The 23,685-nt window shown below is 32.7% G+C and overlaps 1 protein-coding gene across 3 annotated transcripts; it reads right to left on the reverse strand.

The window, feature by feature from the left end:
• Positions 1-8,131: 8,131 nt before the first annotated feature.
• On the reverse strand, positions 8,132-20,276 carry LOC114756208 (paladin). 3 transcript variants are annotated; one of them, XM_028945142.1, is made up of 20 exons: positions 19,698-20,276; positions 18,988-19,119; positions 18,355-18,426; positions 18,067-18,137; positions 17,851-17,950; positions 17,677-17,775; positions 17,460-17,586; positions 16,900-17,039; positions 16,764-16,823; positions 16,428-16,663; positions 15,370-15,799; positions 14,279-14,602; positions 14,010-14,151; positions 13,558-13,703; positions 13,265-13,438; positions 11,033-11,257; positions 10,668-10,951; positions 10,120-10,404; positions 9,157-9,279; positions 8,132-8,727 (listed from the first exon to the last, which is right to left on the reverse strand). In XM_028945142.1, the coding sequence occupies exons 1-20, from the start codon at positions 19,845-19,847 to the stop codon at positions 8,595-8,597; spliced, it is 3,453 nt and encodes a 1,150-aa protein (XP_028800975.1). In that variant the 5' UTR covers positions 19,848-20,276; the 3' UTR covers positions 8,132-8,594. The 3 variants fall into 3 exon arrangements, with proteins under 3 accessions (XP_028800975.1, XP_028800973.1, XP_028800974.1); XM_028945140.1 differs by having other exon boundaries at positions 13,558-14,151; XM_028945141.1 differs by lacking the exon at positions 8,132-8,727 and adding an exon at positions 9,674-9,753 and having other exon boundaries at positions 9,196-9,279; positions 13,558-14,151.
• Between the last annotated feature and the right edge of the window lie 3,409 nt (positions 20,277-23,685).

Consider the following 23,685-nt stretch of genomic DNA (forward strand, 5'->3'; position numbering starts at 1 on the left):
AACATATTTCACACAGATTAAAAAAAACTTTAAATTAAACTACTTGAACTCTCTACTAAAATGTAACAAAATTCTAATTTTACTCCAATTGAATATATACTCCTTTTAAAAAATCTATCTACACTATAATAAATAAATGATAAAATAGTACATTCATACAAAAAAATTTAATAAATTGACTTATAAATGTGACCTCTCTGTCTTATAAATAGGATTAAAAAAATATTTAATTATCATTTTTAAATTTTATTGCTATTTAATTCTTGTTAGAGAGAGAGGAGAGAAATATGAGATATGAGAATTATTTATAAACATAGAACAATATAAAATTTAGGTTAAAGTATACATTTGGTCCTTTAACTTTGCACAAGGTTTCAATTTTGGTTTCTTAACTTTACAAAACATACTTTTAGTTTTTTAACGCTAAATTTTTTTTTAAAAATAATCATATTAAGATCTTAAATGTTGATAAAATACTCTCAAATGCTAACATATTAAGTTTAATTTTGAAAACATTTATGATTGTTACAAAAAATCATCAGTAAAACCTAGTGATTTTAGGGTTAAAAGATCAAATGTATGTTTTTTAAAGTTAAGGGATCAAATTAAAACCTTGCACAAAGTTAAATGATCAAATGTATACTTTGGCCTAAAATTTAATAAAGATAAATTTTAAAAAATTTATCAATTTAGAACTACAAATAACTTATAACAAGGATACAAGAACAAAAGAAGGCTTTATTTATTTATTTTTTTAATGCAAAGAAAAAGATGAATTTTATTCACTTACTGTAAAAAATTTTAATAATTATATTTTTTCATTTAAGGAATGCATGTGATTTGGCCGGAAGGAAGCGACTAGTGGAATTGAAAGAAAAGATAGCTAGTGAATATTATGAACGCGTGCCTGGCGGAAGGAAGTGACTGCCCGGACCCACTTAAGGACTTAACTAACTCTTTAATTGACGTGACTGTGTGTGGTAAGGCTGGCTAATTACGTCCGTATTAATGGAAGATGAGATCCACTTAAATTTGAGGCCAATTAATTTGCAGACAACACATGAATGAATATATATTGTGAATAGATTTGTTCCTCATCTTCTTCCATCTCCCATCCTCCATCACATGATGGTGTGGTGTCTTCCACACCACACATTCTATTCTAATCCTTTTTTATAAGTTATTTTTAAGATTAATATTATTTTTAGTTACTGAAATTTGACCTTATTTTATTTTGGGTTCTTAAAATTTAAAAGGAGTAATTTTAATTTTTAAAATTCGGCCTCATTTTGATTTTGGCCTTCAGAAATTTAAAACTAGCAGTTTTGATTCTTAAAATTTGATTTTATTTTGGTTCATCTTAGGATTTTTTATCCTTAGAACGGCATTTTCGATCCCTTGGGAAATGACTAAAATCAAAATAATGTCAAATTTCAGGGATTAAAACTATATATTTCAATTAAGACCAAGAAGCTGTCATTCATTGAACAAAAACATTCATTTTAATAACTAAAATGAGATCAAATTTTATGGACTAAAAATTATATCAATGCTTACTTTTAATTTTTTTTTTATCAAAATAAGAAAATTTTAAATTTTATTGACTCTGTTTTAAAAGGAAATAAAAATTTCAATTTGATCCATATCTAAAGATAAGATTGACATCAAATCACTTATATCTATCAGATCAAATTCATTGATAAATTTACAAGTGTACCAATAGCTAATAATAGGAAAATAATATATATTTCAAAGATAAATTCATAAATGCATATATAGATTTTAACGTCTAACAATAATAAAATAACACCTATCTATATGAAATTTATAAATCTTAATTCACATTATAAAAAGATAGTACATAAATTTATAGGTGTTTATAAGAGAATTTACAATTGCATATATCCATTTCAACAAACTAATACTAAAAAAGTAACAAGTGAGATTAGAAAACTTAACCTAATATTGGAACACTCACTCAAATTTAAAAATAAATATTACTATTTTTTTTAATTTATCTTCGCCTAGAATGTTAAAGTTTTTAGATTTGGAATAAAAATAGCTAAAAAGATGCTATATCTTAAAAATTGTTCAAATTGGCTTTCTGTAGAAGAAATACTATGTTTCAAATAGCTAAGAATGATAATGGTATACTTCCATCTATATAGGTTATGTTCTGTAAACTGATTAATTTTGATATTATTTTTATTCGCGAGGAGAAATTAATGTATGTAGATATATATATATATATATGTTGACGAAATTACCTCATTAATAACTAACATCCTTTTTATTACAAATTAAAAATTTGATTATAGGAATCAATTCCTATACTTGAAGAAACTTTAAAAACCTTTGAATTTTTTTTTTCAAGAACTTGAATAAAAATAATGCGAAACTATGAAAATCTATGCCTTAAGTTTCTTTACTAACACTTCTCTTAATACCTTTAGCTGTTGGAAACAAAAATGAGACCACCAATATTAGAGTATTCACTCAGATTTCAAACCTTTAAGATTAGTAAATTTTTATAATTCATCTTCATCGAGATTTTAAATTTTTCTTACGTGAAATAAAAAAATAAAAAATGATCCTATATTTTAAAAATTATTTTGAGTTGGATTTATTTAATATAAATATATCGTTGATTTAATAAATAACTCCTAGTATTGGATCTAATAATTTTTTACGTAGATAATAAGATAACTATAAATATTAGAAAAATTATTAAAAAAGATCATCAAAATTATAAAATTTCAGATCATGAATTGTCCCAAAAAAATTGTTGTTATTTACAAATCAGTTGTTACCAAAACTAATTAAAATGTTGTCACAATTCTTAATATGAAATTTTACAATTTTTGTGATTTTTATTTGCAATTTTTTCATTAATATTTCATGCAAAATACAATTGAAAAATCATATAAAATTGCAATTCATTTTCGATATCTTGCCACCTTCTTTATCAGTAGGTAGTCGATCATACATATTCATGAAGTTTAAGATTCTGACTTCAGGTCATATTAAGATTGAGACGCTCCTTTAAATAAATGATGATGAATTGATGCTCGATGGGTCTCAACTTGCAACTTGCAAGTTACATCTTCTTATAAAACTTTCCTTTTTAAGAATTCATTAAAGTTCAAAAAAGTTACTCCCTCCGTTCCTTATTATAAGAGACGAATAACCGAATTACGTTGATAAAAAAAACAGTTAAAATTAGTTAAGAACAATCAATGTGTAAAAAGTATAATCTTTTTTCCAAAAATGCCCTCATTAATAAGGAGAGAGAGCATGAGAGAGAACAATTAAATTATTAAAAGAAAGAGAAGTGGGAAGGAGAGAGAGTGTGAGTTGGAGACAATAAATATGGGTAAAATAGAAAATCAATACAAAAAAATAGAGACAACTTTTAAGTGTCTCTTATATATAGGAACATGCCATAAGCATCAAATGTCTCTTATAATAAGGAACGGAGGGAGTATTAAATAGTAATTTAAACTGTAGCAAAATCTAACAATCTTATTGGCGAAAAAAGCAAAATTTAATAATATTCAATTAAAATATGCACATTTACTTTTGATTATAGGGACCGATGTGCATAATTGAGGAAGTTTTAAGGACACAACAAAAACTAAACAAGTTACAAGGACATGAATAAAAATTGGGTGAAATTATACAAACCCGTTAATTAATTTTTCCTATTAACTTTACTCTTAATACCTCTAGCGTTCTTGAATAAAAACCACTAATATTAGAATTCTCGATCAAATTTAAAAAATTTTAAGATCCTCACCTTGAATTTTTAATTTTTCACGTGATATAAAAGAACTAAAAATGATTCTATATTTTAAAAACTGTTCAAATTGGCTTTCTTCAGAAAGAAATATGTCATCGGTTTGATAAGTATAGAAAACATGCAATGTGAAAAAACTCTGAGCCCAATAATTTTACTAAATATATGCAAATGACACATATTTGACCATCTAATTTATGATCCTTTAAGTAACCCGTTGTACTGGGTCTAACAATTACGTAATACTTCTCCGGTTCTAAATATAAGACTTTTTTTATAGTGTAAATTATACTATAAAAGGGGTATTATATTTAGGACAGAATGAGTAATCATTAAATTTTTTTTAAAAATATATAATTAATAAAAAAATCATAATAAAATTTTAAGTCATTTTCCATATCTCGCTTCCTCTTAGCTAGTTGGTAGTCGATCATATCATACGTATTTAGATTCTGCCCTTTTTCTCATGTCAACGATAATTTTATCAAAATTTTAATGTCACAGTCATATTAAGATTGAGACACTCATGAAAATATATAGGGTTATGATGCATCTAGCACACCCCAAAATATTTTTTGATGTATTTAGTACCTTAAAGTATTTTCCAGGGGTGTCTAACATCCTAAAATATTTTTGTAGCCTTAGTACTGGATGCACTGAAAAATACTTTTGGATTCTAGACACAATAAAAAAAAATATTTTAGGCTTTGGGGGTGATAGATGCATCAAAAAATACTTCAAGGTGTTGGGCACATTTTAAAAAAATATTTCAGAGTACTGAATGTACTTGGAAAAATATTTCGAGGTGTTAGATGCACCTTAACTTCAAGGTGTTGAATGTATCTTAATCCAAATATATAAGGAATTCATGCTTCATGGGTCTTAAAATATATGTTATTATAAAAGCCTTCTTTCTTTCTTTTCGTAATTTCAGTTTACAAGTTGTTAAATTGTTTAAATTGTAGCAAAATCTAATAATATTGGATTAAAATATACTTTTTTTTTTTAATTTTCAAGATGGCCATAAAGTGTCGGGAGCAAATTACACCAGTGGGTTCCTATCACGTTTGAATTAGATCCTCGTTCAAATTGGATATTAACATGCATATATTTATTTAAATTGACTATAATGATTTCGCCTTAAAAAATGATTATAATGAAAAGAAAAAAAATGCTCCAAAAGTATTTTTTTTATCTTCCAAGCAAACGCTTGCTTTAACTATTAATAGCTATTATTAGTTTTATTAATCAAGGTTGAAATGATCCAACAATAATTGATTCTTCATTAAGATTCTGAAAAAGACAATTATTTTAAAATAATATCAACATTATAAAGCAGCCGATATTCTAAAACAGACGCAGTGGGTCATTAAATTATTTCTATATAAATGGTTGCAATTAATCAGCATTCACAATCATATAATTTTTCATAAGGAAAAGTTGGTGGCTTGTGAATAATAGCATGACGTGTAATAAGTCTGGTCTGCTTTGGCTTTCACACTTTACATGTTGGTATCAGTGTTTTCTGAAACATTTATCTTATTGATAATTATAATTTGTTGTGTCGAAAAATTTTAACGTGTTTCAGGCCAAAAAAAAACGAAAAGAAAATTTTTAACGTGAGATTATCCAAGTTTAGGGGTGTGCATGAAGCCCAAATGCCCGCTAAGCCCGCCCAAGCCCGAAGAAAAATTGCCCTGCCCAGCTCGAAAAAAAGGAGCCCGAAAAAGAATGGGCATCTTTGGGCTGGGCATTTCATGGGCAGGGCTGGGCATCGGGCAGGACATGCTGCCCTGCCCATTTGGCCCTGCCCAGATTATATTTATATATATATATTATAATTTATAAAATAATATTAATATATTACATTTCTTTACCCCAAAAAAAGTTATTCCCTCCTCTTTGCAATTTAATTTATTATTGTTACATGTCTGTTAGTTTTCCATCTTAGGGATCTAATTTTTCTAAAAAAGCAATAGTATCTTGCTTTTAACTTGTTCTTCATGAGCTTTATTGAGTACATCCTATTGTGTGTTGCTGTTGTAATGTTAGCTATTTATAAGCCCGTCTTCCCTTATATGCCATTAACAACTTTCTTCGTTAGAGAATGGAGTTCATACATTACATATTTGTATAAATCAACAATTTTGAATATTTATACAAGATAGAAAACAAGATCGGGGTAGGAGTAGAGAAAGAAAATTAGGGTTTGATTATATGAATTATATGTTTTATTTTTTATTTAATTTATATTTATTTATTTTGTATTAATTTTTTATGAACAAATCATATGATGGAAAGAAGTCTTTTAGTTGTAAGGACTACTAACTGCATTGTATCACATAATAAGTGTTTGCATATTAAAAGTGGTTATATTAAATTATTATAAGATTTTAAGATTTTTTATTTATCTTTTTACAATTATTTCACCATATTTTTATATGGTCTATATTATTCCTTTTAACCCATTGCTTTAGTTTTAATATCTTTTTACAATCCTTTAGGTAACATTTAATTTTTGCCACTCGAATGGATAATCAAGCTTCTATTACATCGCCATCTCCAACCCTCAATGGAATATCTCAATGTGCTTCAACCCCTCTTCAATTTTTTTAAAATGTTTTATTCTTTTCTCAACTGTATGGAGATTGACGCAAACCGTTTGAATTTCAAGGCTTTAATTACAATCTTGAGAGTTGTTTTGTTCTAAATGGATTATGAGTATTATTTATTTAGATATTTGCTAAGACTTGTTTTAAATTATTTCTGGATAATTTCAATGTGCGAAAATGTAAAATTATGAAATGTAATTTTTAGTTATGGACGAAAGTTTTTTTACATGTGATATTTGGCAGGTTATCACTATTTGGGCAACGAAGCCCGCCCTGCCCAGCCCGCCCACGCCTAGCCCAAAATGGTTAGGGCTTCTATGGGCAGGGCCGGGCAGCGGGCTGCAAAATGCAGCCCGTTCATATCTCGGGCCGGGCATCGGGCTGGGGTCCTGCCCTGCCCAGCCCTGCCCATGTGCACCCCTATCCAAGTTAGCATTCAAAAGACACTTAAATAGATATTTAAATTCGAAATACAGTTAAACAATAAATGCAAGCACATCTATTGTTAATTGAGTTTTGTTGGATGTTAATTGTATCCTTGGGTTCATCATGGCAGAAACCTAGCCAGGTTTTTGTTTGTTTTAACTCTGTAATTTGATTTCTGTGCTGAAGACGTATTGGTTGGTGCTTTATCGCCTGCTACTTTCCTCCAGTTCAACTATCCAATTGATATCTCAGTCATAATATCTCCTTATCAATTTCACTGTAAATATTAGAAACCTAAGCTTTTGATACTTGCAGTATGATTTGATTCTTAATCTTGTCTATATATTTTCTCTGATCCTTAATATAAGAGCTAGTTGACTAATTTGAGTAGACTAAGAAAATTATTTGAGTTAGTTATTTATAATAAATAAATATTGTCTTTCCTAAAATATTCTTGCTAATCAAGTATACTAGCTAGAATTACCATTACTATAAGGACTACCTTGAAAAAAAAAAGATAAATATGAGAGACAAAATGAATTGAGATATTATATTTAGGACCAAAATAAAAATCAAATTAGCTCTTATATTAAAGATTGAATATAGTACATCTTTTAACTTGGCTCTTATTTGTGCTATTTTGCCATTCAAGGTAGGGCCCAAGTGCTTATTTGAAAATAACTCATGGATAATTTAGTCATATGCCTGCTAAGTATGAGCTTAATAGAATATATGCAAACTTTTTAAAAAATTGGAATTTGGTGAAATTAAAAAATTTAATTCCAAGAAGCATTTAATATTTTCTTTCTGGTGACAGGATTTAATATACTTTCTATATACAAAAAATACCAGTACTTTACATAATTTCATATATAGAAAGTATTGATACTGGTCCTTCTAGTTAATAAAATTTTTAGACAGGGACTTATTATTCATTTTTCCTAAAAAGTATGCCATCATTATCAACCATTTATGATTAAAAAGAAATTACAGCCTCAGATTGCTTCTCTCACCAATTAAACATTTAATACAAGGAACTACATTGGGATCCTACCCTCAAATCCTATGAAATAAGTTCACAGCACAAAACGAGAAGTGTATTTTACTCCTTCCATTCTTAATAAAAATTATTTGACTAATTTAAATAAATTAAACAAATTATTTAAATTAATTATTTATAATAAATAGTTGTTGTTTTTTTTTAAAACATCTTTACTAATTAAATATATTAGCTAGACTATCTTAAAAAAATAAATACATATGAAAAACAAAGTGAATTAAAATCTTATATTTAAGATTAAAATAAAAATCAAACAAATTTTTATATTAAAAACGGAGGTAATAGTACATACAAAAGCAGCCTAGTTACAAATAAGACTTGCGATGAACTCTATTTTCCTTGTCCACCGCCACCTTTACTTCTACTCGGATCCTAGAGAGTAAAGTTCCGTCAGACATTACTGTTTCGAGCATTGTGGCACAGTGTCACCCCCAAAAGGAAAGGCCTTATGGAACAAATGGAGTAGCAAAACCTCATATACTTAATTATGAGATATTTCCATCAAAAACTACATTTTCTCGTGTTACTCTCTTTTTAAATGCATTCCTAAATCCACTTTGTCAATGGAGAGAATCCAAAGGCGTAGAAGTAGGGATCTACCTCCCCTTCCCTTGTTTTCTCCCCAATGTCCACGGGTATTCCAACGCATGATGATAATAAATGTCAACTGTACATCGATATATTTATTGGGAGAGCTATATTATTTGTCAATTCTAAGATTGTTACATAGATGTCCAAGCTCAGGTCTCGCGTCCATCCACGTGGCAAATTTCATTTCGTCAGGAGAGGTGCAGTACAAATAGGATCTAAATGTAATGAGGAAAAAGTACCGCCTGCAAATGAGAGGAAACAGCAGTGGTTAAGCGAAAAAACACATGGGCTACACTTATATGCTTCTTACAGTCTTTGTTATAAGATCCTTCCATACAGGCATTAATATAAGACCTATTGTTTAAAGTATTCATTTTTTCTGTAAATATCCTTTGCTTTGATATGCCCCAACTTAAACAACTTCCTTTAATGAATAAACTTCACTAAGGGTAATTTTGTAAATTTCAAGAGCCTTAACTAATTTAAACTTAATTCTTTAATCTATGTTAAAGTCTTTAAAAGGTCCTTTATAATAAGGACAGGAGGGGTGGACTAATTTCTACTGGCATCCATCAGAAATGGATTTATTCTCATCACAGATTCAAATGGAAATAATTCAATGATCAAATCTAGCTAAAATGCTCATAGGAAAAGAGCAGGCAAATTTTTACCTTAAAGCCTTGACACCCTTGTCCATAAGACACGCACGCTCCTCATCATCAACATCAGTCAACTTCTCAAATTTCTTACTGTAATAAAGAATATCATCCCGTAGATTCCCTGCTCCTGCACATCTATTGAGCAAAAGAAACGAGCTCAGCCTTAAATTTGTTCTGTTCTCAGTAAATACAAAAATTCACCACATTTTGTTGACATCAAATCTCTCTTCTATTTTCAAAAATATACACAGGCCTCTATTTAAAATTAAAAGACTACTCTATCCTCTAGTCCAATTTAAATTTTGCTTCCAAAATACCCTTAATTTAATTTTTTTAGTTGCAAATAATATGTACTTAGGTTTTTGTTGGACTTAATGGAGGGGATTTATATAAAAATATATAAATTTAATCAGACTATAGTGGACGCCATTTTCCTCTTTTTGGACTTCATTTAATTTTTTAGTTGTAAATAATAAGTATTTAATGTTAAATACTGGGTGATAGAGCTTTGCAGCCCTTGTGGTCCTACTCGGCTCGATTTGGAATCTAGACCCCTAATAGATCCTCCAAGTTAAAGCAAGGCAGATCCAAGATACTGAATGTTCTACTCTGAAAAAAGAAAGAAAGAAAGAAAGAAGTATATGCATATTTCTAAATAGAATGAATGTCTATATGTATCACTCTTTTTAATTAATAAAAAATAGAGGTAAGCAACAGCTTCAGCTATGTTACCACATCAAAATCCATGGAAGAGAGCCATTAATTTCAGAATGACTGGAGTTAGAACAATAGCAGGGTAGGAATTATACAGTTAAAGTTTCCTTCCCCCCACCCACTCAAAAAGATAAAAGAAAACAACAAAAAGAGAAGAAAAGAGAAAAGGAAAACAAACTATGCATTTACTTTATCCGCTTTGCTGTCAAACACGATTTAGTGAAGGTCATAGCATATAGTAAACAAGCCAAAGTTAATCACCTTTCAATAACAAAGTCGACATCTGCTTTGCTTTGAGGGCCATGGATAAGGACTCTAGTAAGGTTTAATATGTCCCTGTAGTCACCCATCCTGAGTGCTGCTTCCTTAGAGGCTCGAAAGATCATATTCTCTTCAGCCACTGGGGATATAGCCGGTCCAAGCAATGGTCCTGGGATTTTGGAAGCAAAGTTTGCCTCTGCACCAATTCTAATACACATAATGGCCATTGCATATGCAACTCCACCATAACCTGTGTGTGATACGAAAAGGTAACTTCCTGCAGAGCTGTAACAATGGGGAAAAAATTAGAATTTAGCATTTCCAACCAAAAAAAAAAAGAACCTAGGCATTGCATTATTGGCTAGACACGTACAAAAATAGTTTACAGAAAGCATGTACACATGAATGTATGGAAAAGAACAAAGCATGAACACATGACATATAACACAAGGTCCTAGGCACACATATATATATATATATATATATTTTGACAAAAAAGGCTGGATAAATCTACGAGACGCAAGCTCATATATTGCCAACACACTTACTCATCTTTACAGCACTGGATTGCATCAACATCAGAGGCCAAAGCATCCCTCTCCCTTGTTAGCGGGATCCTCCGATAGACAATATCATAACCCCCATCTTTCAGAGCAGAATAAACTTCTGCAGGTGTCTTCACATCATCTGCCAATATGTTTTCCCAATATCCAACAACACCAGATTGATTAGTTGAAGGGTTGTATTCTTCACGATGTAGCAGCATCCGTCCACCAGACTTTCTAACCTCAGCAAGTATATCTTCTTTTAGTCGTGCCTCCATGTGTTCCACCTGCATTGCAATTAACATGAGTAATGTGACAAATAATTTTGTTATGTATTCCAAGAGACGTTATTGTATAAGATAACGCACCACAGGACCAGTGATGCCCACATGCTTGAGTGGATCAACAGGCTTGTTTAACTCCCTCAGGACAAAAGGTGTACCATCGATATAAACAACTGCTTCCTCTCTCAGATCAGTCAATATAACTTTCTGAGCAACTGAGGCTTTAGGCTTAGCTCCTAAATATGCTAGCATCTCCTTGGCACCAGATATGGTTGGAGTTGCCATGCTATACACAGGGTATTCATCAACCTGAGGAATAGAAGATTTAGCATAACGACATTTCATAAAATTATATATCCAGCAATGATAATGTGAACTTTCTATGCGCTTACTGTGAAGAAGAAGAAAAGAACATAGAAATGCATATATGTGCAAATAAACAAAAAACAAAAATCAAATTAACATAATTTAAGGAAGAATCAGTTGCTTTTCTAGCAACCAGTATACAAGACATAGTTACACTTTACACTAAGCCAATTGAAGAAGCAACCACATTAACAATGGAATTGCCTGACTGTATTTTGTCTTCCTTCTCCAAGTTAGTTTCACTGCCGGACGTCTTAGATGCTTGCTAGGCCTTCATGAATGGAGTGAGACTGCTTGGAGGGATTTAGTCATGTCATGTGCTTTTTCACGATCAATAACCAAATAGATGTACAAATGTCTTCAACAAGATAATAGGGTTGAAAGTTAATCACACAGCGTGCAACACAATTCGTTATTCTAAAGTCTAAACTCGTCCTTTTAGATCATATAACGTTTCATTGCTGTTTTCAGTCACCACCTAATAGATAAGTTTGATTAAAACTAACTATAAATTTTGAATTTTTGGTTATTTTTACAATTCTTCTTCTTCTTTTTTGAGTTGGCAGGCTAAGTACTTGTAGGCGTTTGAACCAGTGATCAGTGACAACATAGGGCACCCTACATGCCACTATACCACAAGGATGTTGGCTATTTTTTTTTTGCTTAAACAAATCATTAGAATCGTTTCTTTCCTGTGCTCATTTGGGATCCTATTAAGGAGATGTTTGGTAGCCCATCAGAGCAATTAAAAAAAACGCTTTCATAGAAGCTAAGACAAAACTCCTCTCATATATTTACCTCGTACACTATAAACTCAATTCTAAAAAGCTCATCCAAACTCTTTTTAATTCTTAAAACATGGTTGACATTATCTACAACTTATATGCTACACTAATGAAGCATCCCAAAACCTAGAAAGATCAAAAAATTAATTTTAACCACATAGACCAAGTTAAAGCCAAGAGACGGTTGAGACTGAATTATCACAATAAAAGTAACCAAAAGAAAAAAGTTATGGGGGCTGGCCACACAGACAACCAGGCAAGCTCACCATTCAGCAAATTGCACTGGTTGATCCAACATGAAAGATCTCCTGGTTGTTGCACCTAATGCATCGAACTCTTATTTTGGATATCATAATAACACTATGAATAAGACTTCATTTTAGAACTTAAGCTTAAAACAGCCCTCGGTCTGACATCAGAAACTTCATAACCAAGTGGTCAAAAGGTTTTTTTTTTTTTTTTTTTTCCCCTTTCTATGCTGCCCACCATCTCTTAACAAATAAAGGTGCAGCACATGATATGGTGGATGGTCCGTGCCGTCCTATATTGCATCCAGGTGAAGCTACCATCAGTGCTGATGAAAGAAATAAATAATAAGAGTACCTGCCCTTTTTATTTTTTTGGGGATCATTAAAAAACTAAAAATATCCCCTGCAATGTTTTTTCCTCCCCCCCCCCCCGGGTGTCCATACATTTAATATTCTAAGACAATTGAATAAATTGAAAAAAAAGACTTCCCAAGACCCTTTTGGTTCAATGGCACCTCAAACCTCCTCTCATAGAGGAGGTTGTGGGATCTATACCCACAAAGTGGGTGGGTGGGTACCCTCCCCCTATTGTCTAAGTCAAAAAAAAAAAAAGGCAAAAAAGACTTACTAATTTCAATTTAATTATTATTTACATTTACACAAGTACTAGAATCAAAAGGAAATTATAGGAGATGGAGTATTAAATTGTCCATCAGAAGACAGCAAACTACTCAATCAATTTTGCAAGGCTAATCATGCTGGCAACTATTTTCATCGAATAAACATATTAAAGATGCTAATTCTACCTACACTTGGATGATCCCGTAGGTCCCCACTGGATGTGTAGCATTACTGTCTGGCAACACAAATTTGATGATAGTTAGTTTCTTTAGCAGTATATATATATGCAAGCATACCTTGTAAACATGAGGTGCACCATGTATTTGCATGTGGCTGGAAGTTCTTTGACCCGGATAGAAATACATTTTCAGTATGGAGCCCTTCCCCAGAACGGAACCATTTCGAGTCTTGACAACTTCCTCCATCACCATATCTCCATGCCGAGACTCTTCAGGTGCTCTCAATTCTTCCTGCATTTCAAATTGAGCAATCCTACATTTAGAGCTTTCTTTTTTCTTCTTAAAAAGGAAAAAAAAAAAAACTTTCGGGAGGATGGAGAATAATAGATAAACAAGCAGGAAAGATTTACAGGGACACTGAAAAATCGCCCTGGCCTCAGTCTGATGCTCCATTTCATGGCCTGCACCTCTGGTCTCTGATGCAACCAATTCTTAAATGTAATTTTCAATTCTCCTTGTCCACAAAATCCATCAAACGCTTCACTTCCAAGATATGCTGCAAAAGCAATTAGACGGAAATACCGCTCCAAATACTCAGCACCACGGTTCAAAGCCACTCTCCTCACTCTAGGTTCAACATGCTGTTGATTAAAATTTTTTCTGTATTGCAGAACAGCTTGGCGTATGTTTTGAAGTGCAGAACATCTATCAATAACAGCATCTAAAGCCTCTCGGCACTCCACCCCATTATCAAATAAAGTTGTTATCTTCCATAACAATAGGATGTCATTTATGCCAAACACATGGTTTTGTTTCTCATTTGTTTTCTGCAAAGTATTAGAGGGTAACGAAGTAGCATTACCCCCAGTTTCCTCTCCGCTTGAGGAATCACCATCTACTTCATGTGTCACATCATCCAGGATTTTGATGGGCTTCCCATGATCAATTCGAAGTTTTACAAGACAAGCAATAACAGTGCCAGTGGTTGTCCTGCCTCGACCCATCTGAGTTTGATGAGAAATTAGCAGCAAATGATGAAGATAAAATGAGGAGGGTTAAAATAGCTTATAATAGAAACAAAAAGTGACACATAGCAGGTAGAGCTTACGGAATAAAGGACAAGAAAGTTACCTGACAATTGAAAACAAAGGCAGTGTCCTTTGTAGCAGAAGCAATATTAGCAGCAATTGTATCAAAGTCAGAACTTTTAGGAGCTTTTCCATCAGTAATGGGCACACGAGCATACTTAATGGGAAATCCATCAGCCTCCAAGCTTTTAAAAACTTCAAGGGGGGTTTGAATTGAGTCAGAGGTGATATGTTCCCAAGCATCAAATATCTCCCCTTCATCTGTTTCATGAGTAACCAGTATGGCATTTCCATACTTGTCCGCTTCCCTTAGAATATCTTCTTTTAACCGAGCTTCCATTTTCTCAACTCGTTCACAACCAATTCCCTGAGTTAAAAAATGTTTAAATCACCAACATTTGCACAGGATATTTGGGGACAAAATTTGCAGACCTTGTCATCTAATTTAAAAAGGCATCTTAAATTCAGCATACTGAATATGCTACATGCAGATTTTTAAAATAGAGGCATCTAAAAACGGTTAAGGGGCTTGGCTCTAGTGGAAGTGGACCAATTTTATCAGATCAAATGGTATTTAATCAATATATATACCAATGCAGAAAGATAATACACCTTGAAGGTCTTCTTACCATCTTCAGGTTTCAATGGAAAGGGAAGACAACTATCAAAGACATAAATTATGAATTTTATGATTTTATCTCACAAGATGTTATCCCTGAAGTCAAGACCTTCTATTACTATTTGGCACTATATGACCATTCACTGTCATCTGTAAAAAGACAAAAAAGGCAGCATTTCATAAACTTGCAATCCCCATGCCTGTGGCATTCCAGACAAGGATTCATATGCCCTATGATACTAATTGATATTAACTCACAACACTCATTAAGTAAATGCTATTCCCAATATCACCACCAATGGCATCAGCCAATAACAAAGAGAATAGATATACATTTCTTACTAACATACGTACTAGGAGAAATCCGCACATTGAAAATCAAAATAGCATCTAGTGTTGCCATACGGCAAAGCAGAAAATTCAATATTTCTGGCATCAAAATCAAATCTGCACTAGAACCTATCCCCTAAGTCAACTTTATTTCCAAAAAAAAAAAATGTCAAAAAGTTTTTTACCGTGTACTCCAACATATTTTTGTATGGTCTTTCAACCTCACGGAGAACAAATGGCTTCCCATTGATGTAAATAACAGGTTCTTCTCTCATATTATGCCAAAGAACTGGGCGTCCACCTTTGGAGCTACCAATCCTACAAATGACAGATCGAATGCCATCAATAGTTGGATTTGCCACCCCATAAACTGGAAACCCTGGAACCTCTCTGAAATTAGGTGCTCCCTCCACTCTCTCAGGTAAACTTTGGTTTTGACAACCAGGACAGTGATCACTTTTTAGAATAGTTTGACTACCAAGAACCTCGCCAGTTCTTAAGGCAGCAACTAAATCAATCTCAGAAGGGCGGCCATCAGTAGGTTCAGCTATCTTCTTCAGAGATGGCTTCAAACTGGAATATCCTAGCGCACCCATTGGATTTCTCCTAAGCAACCTGTTATGATAAAAGCAAAATGAAAAAAATGTGTCACCTGTCCAATGTCAGTCATGAGGAAGTCAACAGTGCAATTGAATCAGCAATCCAATTGATATGCAGAAAAACCATACTGTTAGAATATATTATATTTGGAAGCTTCTGAATATCAGCAAAGAGAAACTCCAAATTCAGATCATAATTGGCATCTTCCAGGAGGACAAGTGTCTGGTGCCTGGATAATTAGAGCCAACACAACATAATTTGAAACGGAGACCTTTACCAATGCAAGCTAATAGCAATATAGGAACCATGGTGTCACATAAAAGACCAAGACTTGATACAATTCTTTTGAATCTAAGCAATAAAAACACCAATGAATCATTCACTTCCAGAACAGAGGTCCATGGAGCAGTTAGGACCTCAGCCTCTTAGGGGTAGCAGGGGAGGAAATGATGCCTGAAAGTAGCAGCCAGCTCAGTTGCACTAATGCATTGCAACTAGTCATTGCTAGCTATCGCCGTGCTTGGCCTAAAGCAGCTACTAGTCTACAATCAGTTTGCCTCGGTAGGTTCAGGACAACAGACTCAATGAAGGGAGGTCATAAGAATAAGAAAAAACGAGACTTCATAATTATTAGTAGTTTTACCTTCGAATAATACTGTAGAGTTCTGGCCTAGCTCTCATCCAGTCAGCAAAACTGCTGTGACCAGCAGAACTAGGACAGACTACAGCCCTTTCTGAATGAATGTATACAGCAAAACATATTAGAAAGTAGTATCTCTCCAAGTATTCTGTAAAAAAAGAGAGTGATGCCTCCCTCTTCATTTCATCTGGTTGCCGCAGAATGTTATTGCGGTAGGCTGCAATTGCCTCACGCAAGTTCTGAAATATAATCAAGATGAGAATTAAATGAAGAAATTCTATGTGAAAAAGAAAAATTATTTCTGAGAAATATGGTCTTAGATTCACAAGGTACAGATACCTGCATTGAAGCACACTTGTCAATAATCTTATCTACTTGTCTTTTCCCCTCAACACCACCCTGGAAAAATGTGAAATATTAGGACAGATAAAGCATATGCTGGGTCTTTCACAGGTAATAAAGTTGATGCCAATACCTCTAACACCCGAACCAAGCTTCTTACAACTGCATATTCTCCCCTGCGAATTGCCTCCTCTGAGTTACGCATATGATCAGCAACATCAACATCAGTGGTACATGAAGAAATTCTACCAATTGAACTGCTTCGTGGAAAACCTATCACATATTAACATGATATTTAACACTTCGTTAATGGCATGCCTTTTCAACTGGTATGCCTTGTTGTTTAAGGTAAATCAAATACTAATAAGAACATATGGAGTCTAGTAATAGAAATTATATCACGTTGAACATATTTTCAATTTTCTTTCCAAGCACTAGCCCTCACTAGTCTTAAACAAGGGTTATTCAATGTAAACAATATCAACCCCAAATCCATAGAGAAGCAAAGTACCTCTCATTTAATAAATAAACTACCTGCTCTCATTTTTTCCTTCAAATGAAAAATGTCAAGACCAGATGTAGAATATGAAAGAATCCACTTTCTAGTATTGACTATTCTTAGATAAATTATGAAAAAGCACAAGAAAATGGGCAGTAAAGTCAGAAAATTGAAGGAATTAAAGTAAGAAGTACCAGAGTCTCCAATTCGGTTAAGGTAAACCAAAGTTGCAATGACCATTCCAGTTGTAGTTCGGCCACGTCCCATTTGACAATTAAAAATTACCTCTGTATTTACATCAGCCTGGGAAATTTTGTGAACCTAAAATCATAATGAAAGTAGTTAAAACACATGAAAACATCACGGTTTCAGGGAATGAGAATGAGTTTTCTTTGTAAAGATTTTTCGTACCAAAGCATCAAAATCCATTTCTTTTGGTGATTTTTCATCAGTTATAGGAACGCGTTCATAATCAACAAGGTATCCTGCCATTTGCAATTCTTCATACACCTATAGTAAAGAAAACAAGTTTGATAAGTCCATTAAGAAAACTGACAGTAGCCTCAAGAAACAGGTTCCACACACCTCTAGTGGTGTCTTCACAGAATTACATGACACTGGTTCCCATTGGTCTATCATCTGACCATCTGGCAGCTCATCGGTCACAAGAATCTTATTTCCATATCTGTTAAATCAAGGTGCAGTTAAGCTTGGCTATCAAGCATGGAAAAGTTGCTGATAATAAGTACGAAAATGAATTGCATGTGGCAGACAGGAACTAAATAGCGTAGGGTCTCATACCTTGCAGCTTCCGACAGGATGTCTTCTTTCAAACGATCTTCCATTTGCTCAACCCTTTCCCTGTTGATACCCTAATAAAGTAGAAAGTGCCAGAACCAGTCAGAAGGCATACCAACTTCGGCTGTACCTTTAGTTATCTCATTACAACCACAAAGAAGATAATCCCAAGCGGTAAAGGTAATATTAGATAAACAGCCATCATAAAACCTAGACATTCCACATAAACATGGACCGTTAAGCAAAAAGAACACACCAAGTTAAAGCACTAAGAATTTAACAACAATATACCGTGTACTCAAGGTTGGAGAATGGTTTCTCCACATCACGTAGAACAAAGGGCCGTCCATTAATGTACACAACCTGATTAGAAGAAAAGGAGATAGAAGTGAAATTTTAGAAAAGATGCCATGAGTATTTTTAGAGAATATTTTTTTATTTAAAGAATGGTTATTTGCTCAGAATAAAAATTCACAGAATGCAATGATTACAAATTATTAATTAAGCATGTGCAGAGTGTGAGTGTCAGCTATGATAGTTGGTTAGGAAGCCTGTAAAAGGGAATGTATCCGAAGGACTAGATGGCTTATGTTTACAATAGTTCAGATAATCCTCGGTTTCTAATCTCTGTTCTATGAATCTCTCTCTTCTCTTCCCTTTATTCATGAACATATTTGACTCTTGAAAAGTTAAAGCTAAAAACCATAAAGAATGCCATGGGCATGATGCATAGAGGTTCCAATAGCCTCCTTCGTGGGAAGATAGGGGAAAGAAATACTCAAAAATAAAACGGGGCATACTTTTAACTATATTTTAATAAATTGATAGATAAAATATCAACTAGCGCATAAGAGCATTAAATATGACTATGTATTAAAAAAATAAGCAAACTGAGTTGCTACAGTCACAAGCAAACAGACATACTGGTTCCTCGCGAAGGTTAATCCAAAGAACTTGTGCTCTCCTCCCTCCAATTTGGGCACCAATATGCTTGAGAACATTTTGTATTCCATCAATTGTTGGGATAGCAACGCCGTGAACATGTAAGGAGTCAGCCTAGCAATATTAATCATTAGAAAAAGTAAAAGACGTCAACAAGGTAAGAAAACGCAATGCAACGCAACTTAACAAGAGGAACAGGTATGTCGGGTTCAGCAGTGCCGACAACAAGGTAAACAAAAGAATTGATATAATTGAATCTGAATGTTTACACAGTCATACATATATAAACATCGAGCTAACTAACATTCTATTACATTCTATTAACCTAATTAACTTTGAATAGTCTCAGAACTAACTACGTCGGTTAAGTGCTTATTGCTAAAGCGATTCAGACACCTAAAAAAATATAAATTGAAGACCGGTTTTCCCTCATATCGGAAATTGTATAAAAATCAGTCGAAACTCCGTTCTCAATGAATCCCAAATGACTCTAACAAAGCTTGGGTTTCCCAGAAGCCAAAAGCAGGTAAAATAGCAGCAATAGTATTTAATTGAAGACGCAGTAAATTTGATTCTTTCCGGAATTAGACCTATCAGAACAATTGAGTCCAGCTGAGGCCACTGAACAGAAATGCAGTAAGCAGAAGCAAGGCCAATAAAGGATAAGAAGAATGACATTAATTACTAAATACCTGGCGATAATTGGGAGCACCTTCGATCTGAGGAGACAAACGTTTGTTCTGGCAACCAGGAAAATGGTCGCTTTTCAAAATTGTCTTCTTCCCCAGAACTGATCCTCCTCTAGCCTTCATCACCTGCTCCAGCTCTTTCGGTAACGACATGTTTTCTAACCCTCCAGAACTTTCACAACTCACTCTCTTCCTCACACGTAGCCCAAACAAGCGCGCGGGCACTCGTACTTTCCGTTGATACTTCTATTTTCCTCTTCTTTGTTTTAATCAAATCTTCCACGATTCAGTTTCGTTATTGAATCATAAGCCAAGAGCTCACAGCAATGGAAATGCAGAACGAAAGGAAAATCTCAGAAATGGCTAAAATGGTTGTCACATCATTCGAACGTACAAGTGATTTTGGTTTTTTTCTATTTGTTGTCCACCTTCTGAAAAGGTTGGAAGAAGTGAATTTGCCTTTGTCTTCGTCGGTTTAATCCTCCCGTAAAACTTCCTGATTTATTGTACCCCCGGTTTTCCTGACAAGAGAATGACTCGTCGGCTTTATATATACGTGTTCTAAATCCTCCGTTCTCGAGTCCAGACAATCCAACGTGAAAGTCGTGCGGATGTGATAATATGCGAATCTTTTATTTCTTTTGTAAGTCGGTTTAGTGTATACATAACTACCGGCCATCCTTTATTTTTGAGAAAAAGACAGAAAAATACCATTTAAATTTGATCGGCTGAATTTGAAAAATTTCAAGAGACCAAATTAGGATTATTATGTTAAAAGAAAAGATCAAACTGCCCTTCATTTATTTATTATTTTTAAAATATCAAAGCTCCCACTAGCCGGCCGGTCATTGAAGTTCCCGTAGCGGCAGTCACTGGAGCTCCGGCGACCGGCCGACAATTGATCACCAGAGCTCTGGTGGTCGGAAATAATTTTTTTAAAAATTTTTACAACTTCAGTATAACGGTTAATAGCATTTGTAACACTATTAACAACTTCAATATAACAATTAACAACAGGTTTTCTGGGAAATCAACAAGCTCCGACAGCCGGAAATAATTTTTTTGAAAATTTTTACAATTTCAGTATAATAGTTAACAACTTTTGTAACGCTGTTAACAACTTCAACATAGCAGTTAACAACAGGTTTTTTGAGAAATTCAACAAGCTTTGGCGGCCAGAAACAATTTTTTTGAAAATTTTTACAACTTCAGTATAACGGTTAACAACTTTTGTGAGACTATTAACAACTTCAATATAGCAGTTAACAACAGGTTTTCTGAGAAATTCAACAAGTTTCGATGGCCGGAAACAATTTTTTTGAAAATTTTTACAACTTCAGTATAACAGTTAACAACTTTTGTGACGCTATTAACAATTTCAGTATAGCAATTAGCAACAGGTTTTTCAGAAAATTTAACAATTGGTCGTCGGAGCTCTGGCAGCAGGAAACAATTTTTTTTAAAAATTTTTTATAACTTTCATATAACGGTTAACAACTTGTGTAACGCTATTAACAACTTCAATATAGCAGTTAACAACAGGTTTTCAGTAAAAATGCTACTTTTTGAATTTTTTAGAAAATTTGTTGTTAACTGCTATACTAAGGCTGTTAATAACATTACAAAAGTTGTTAACCGTTATATTGAAGTTGTAAAATTTTCCCCAAAAAAACTAATTGCTAAAGTTGTAAAAATGCTATTTTTTTGAAGTTTTTAAGAAAACATGTTAAATGCTATACTGAAGTTGTTAATAGAGTTACAGAACTTGTTAACGGTATTATTGAAGTTATAAAAATACTACTTTTTGAATTTCTCGAAAAACATGTTGTTAATAGCTTTACAAAAGTTGTTAACCGTTATACCGACGTTGTAAAAAAATTTTTAAAAAAATTGTTTCCTGCCGCCAGAGCTTCGGCGACCAATTGTTGAATTTTCCGAAAAACCTATTGTTAATTGCTATACTGAAATTGTTAATAGCGTCACAAAAATTGTTAATCGTTATACTGAAATTGTAAAAGTTTTCAAAAAAATTATTTCTGGCCACCGAAGCTTGTTGAATTTTCCAAAAATCCTGTTGTTAACTGCTATAATGAAGTTGTTAATAGCGTCACAAAAGTTCTTAACCGTTATACTGAAGTTGTAAAAATTTTTTAAAAAATTGTTTCTAGCCACCGAAGCTTGTTGAATTTCTTAGAAAACCTGTTGTTAACTGCTATACTGAAGTTGTTAATAGGGTTATAAAAGTTGTTAACCGTTATACTGAAATTGTAAAAAAATTTTAAAAAATTGTTTCCGGCCACCAGAACTTGTTGAATTTTCCAGAAAATTTGTTGTTAATTGCTATACTGAAATTGTTAATAATGTTACAAATGTTGTTAACTGTTATACTGAAGTTGTAAAAAATTTTAAAAAAATTATTTCCGACAGCCGGAGCTCCGGTGACCAATTGTCGGCCAGTCGTCGGAGCTTCGACGACTGGCCGGCTAGTGGGGGCTTTGGTATTTTAAAAACAATAAATAAATGAAGGGTACTTTGGTATTTTCCTTTAACATGATAATCCCAATTTGGTCTCTTGAGACCAAATTAGGATTTCTCAAATTCAACAGACTATCTGGGAATTATGAAGTTCAAGTGGTATTTTTCTATCTTTTTTCCTTTATTTTTCCCAAAATGTTAATCTCATTAATTGTCATTGTCATAAGAGCCTCCAAACAATCAAAAGAGTACAAAAATAAAGTTTAATTATTAAATTTTTTTAATAACAAATGATCATTCTGAACATACTATCATTTTTTATTCTGAAATTTGTTATTACTTACTTTTCACTTGTCAATAAATTTTAAAATAATTAAATCTCTTTTTTAAGACCTGATTGTAACTCTCCTTGAAAAGTTTGGCCAACAAAGTAAAACCAATAAAAAAAAAAGTGTTTAAGTTATTAAATTTAGGGTCAATACTATAAGTCTATTTGAAATACCTTATAAATACAAGATAAATATGTGAGAGGAGCTCTACCAGACTTAGCTGAAAAATATTTATAAGTGATTTTAAATGTGATTCATAATAAGGCCTATATATACTTCCTTAAATTTAATGTCTTAATATCTAAAATTTGAAACCAATAGTTTTAGATTTAGAGCCTTATTTTAATTAGAAAAAATATTTAAATGAGTTCAATATCCAAAATTACTTATTTTAAATTTTAGGAATTAAAATAACTTATCTTAACTTTTAAAGATCAAAGCAAAAAAAAAAATGTCAAACGTACTCATATTTAAATTTAAAATTATAAATTGCATCTCAAAAGGGGAGAAGGAAAATTATATTAAAGTGATGTTTGGAAAACTGTAATTTCTAAAAAATTATTTTTATGCAAGTTGAAATAAATCTTTTCTTACATCCTTATCTCATCCTTATCTCGTACGCCTTAAGGGTTGCGCTTTTTTTTTTTTTTTGTGACCAGCTACGCCTTAAGGGTTGCTAAACTCCCCTGAAAAGGATAGTTTTGACAAAAACAAATTTATAATCAAAACTCTATTGCGTAACGCACAATGAGAACCAATTAATTTTTTGAAAGTATGGCTTATAATGGGAACAGGCGGTGCCGAGGACAAGGTGCCAAAGATTGAGTATTTGTGTGTATGTGTATGCGCGTTTTTTTTTTTATTTTAATGATTGTGTTTATACTTTATGCTTTATAATTATTTACTTGCTTTTATAAGCCTGTTCACACTGTATGCATTACAATCTTATTTTATACTCTTAAGGTTCCTATCTATCACCCACCGTCCAAATTAAAAGTTATATACAATCTCCCGTCTTTACTCTTTAATATTAAATTTAGTTTGTTGTTTAGTTTAAACTACAAACCATATTAAACATTACCTTTAATTTTAATATGGTTACAATCTAGGAAACGGAGTCAATTGTCATTACATGTTTTTCATTCTCATCATATTTTTATGAGTTAATATAATTTTTAATCCCTCAA

This window comes from Neltuma alba, unplaced genomic scaffold (genome assembly GCF_004799145.2).
Source record: "Neltuma alba isolate B1F8T4 unplaced genomic scaffold, ASM479914v2 tig00010376_pilon, whole genome shotgun sequence".
NCBI lineage: Eukaryota > Viridiplantae > Streptophyta > Magnoliopsida > Fabales > Fabaceae > Neltuma > Neltuma alba.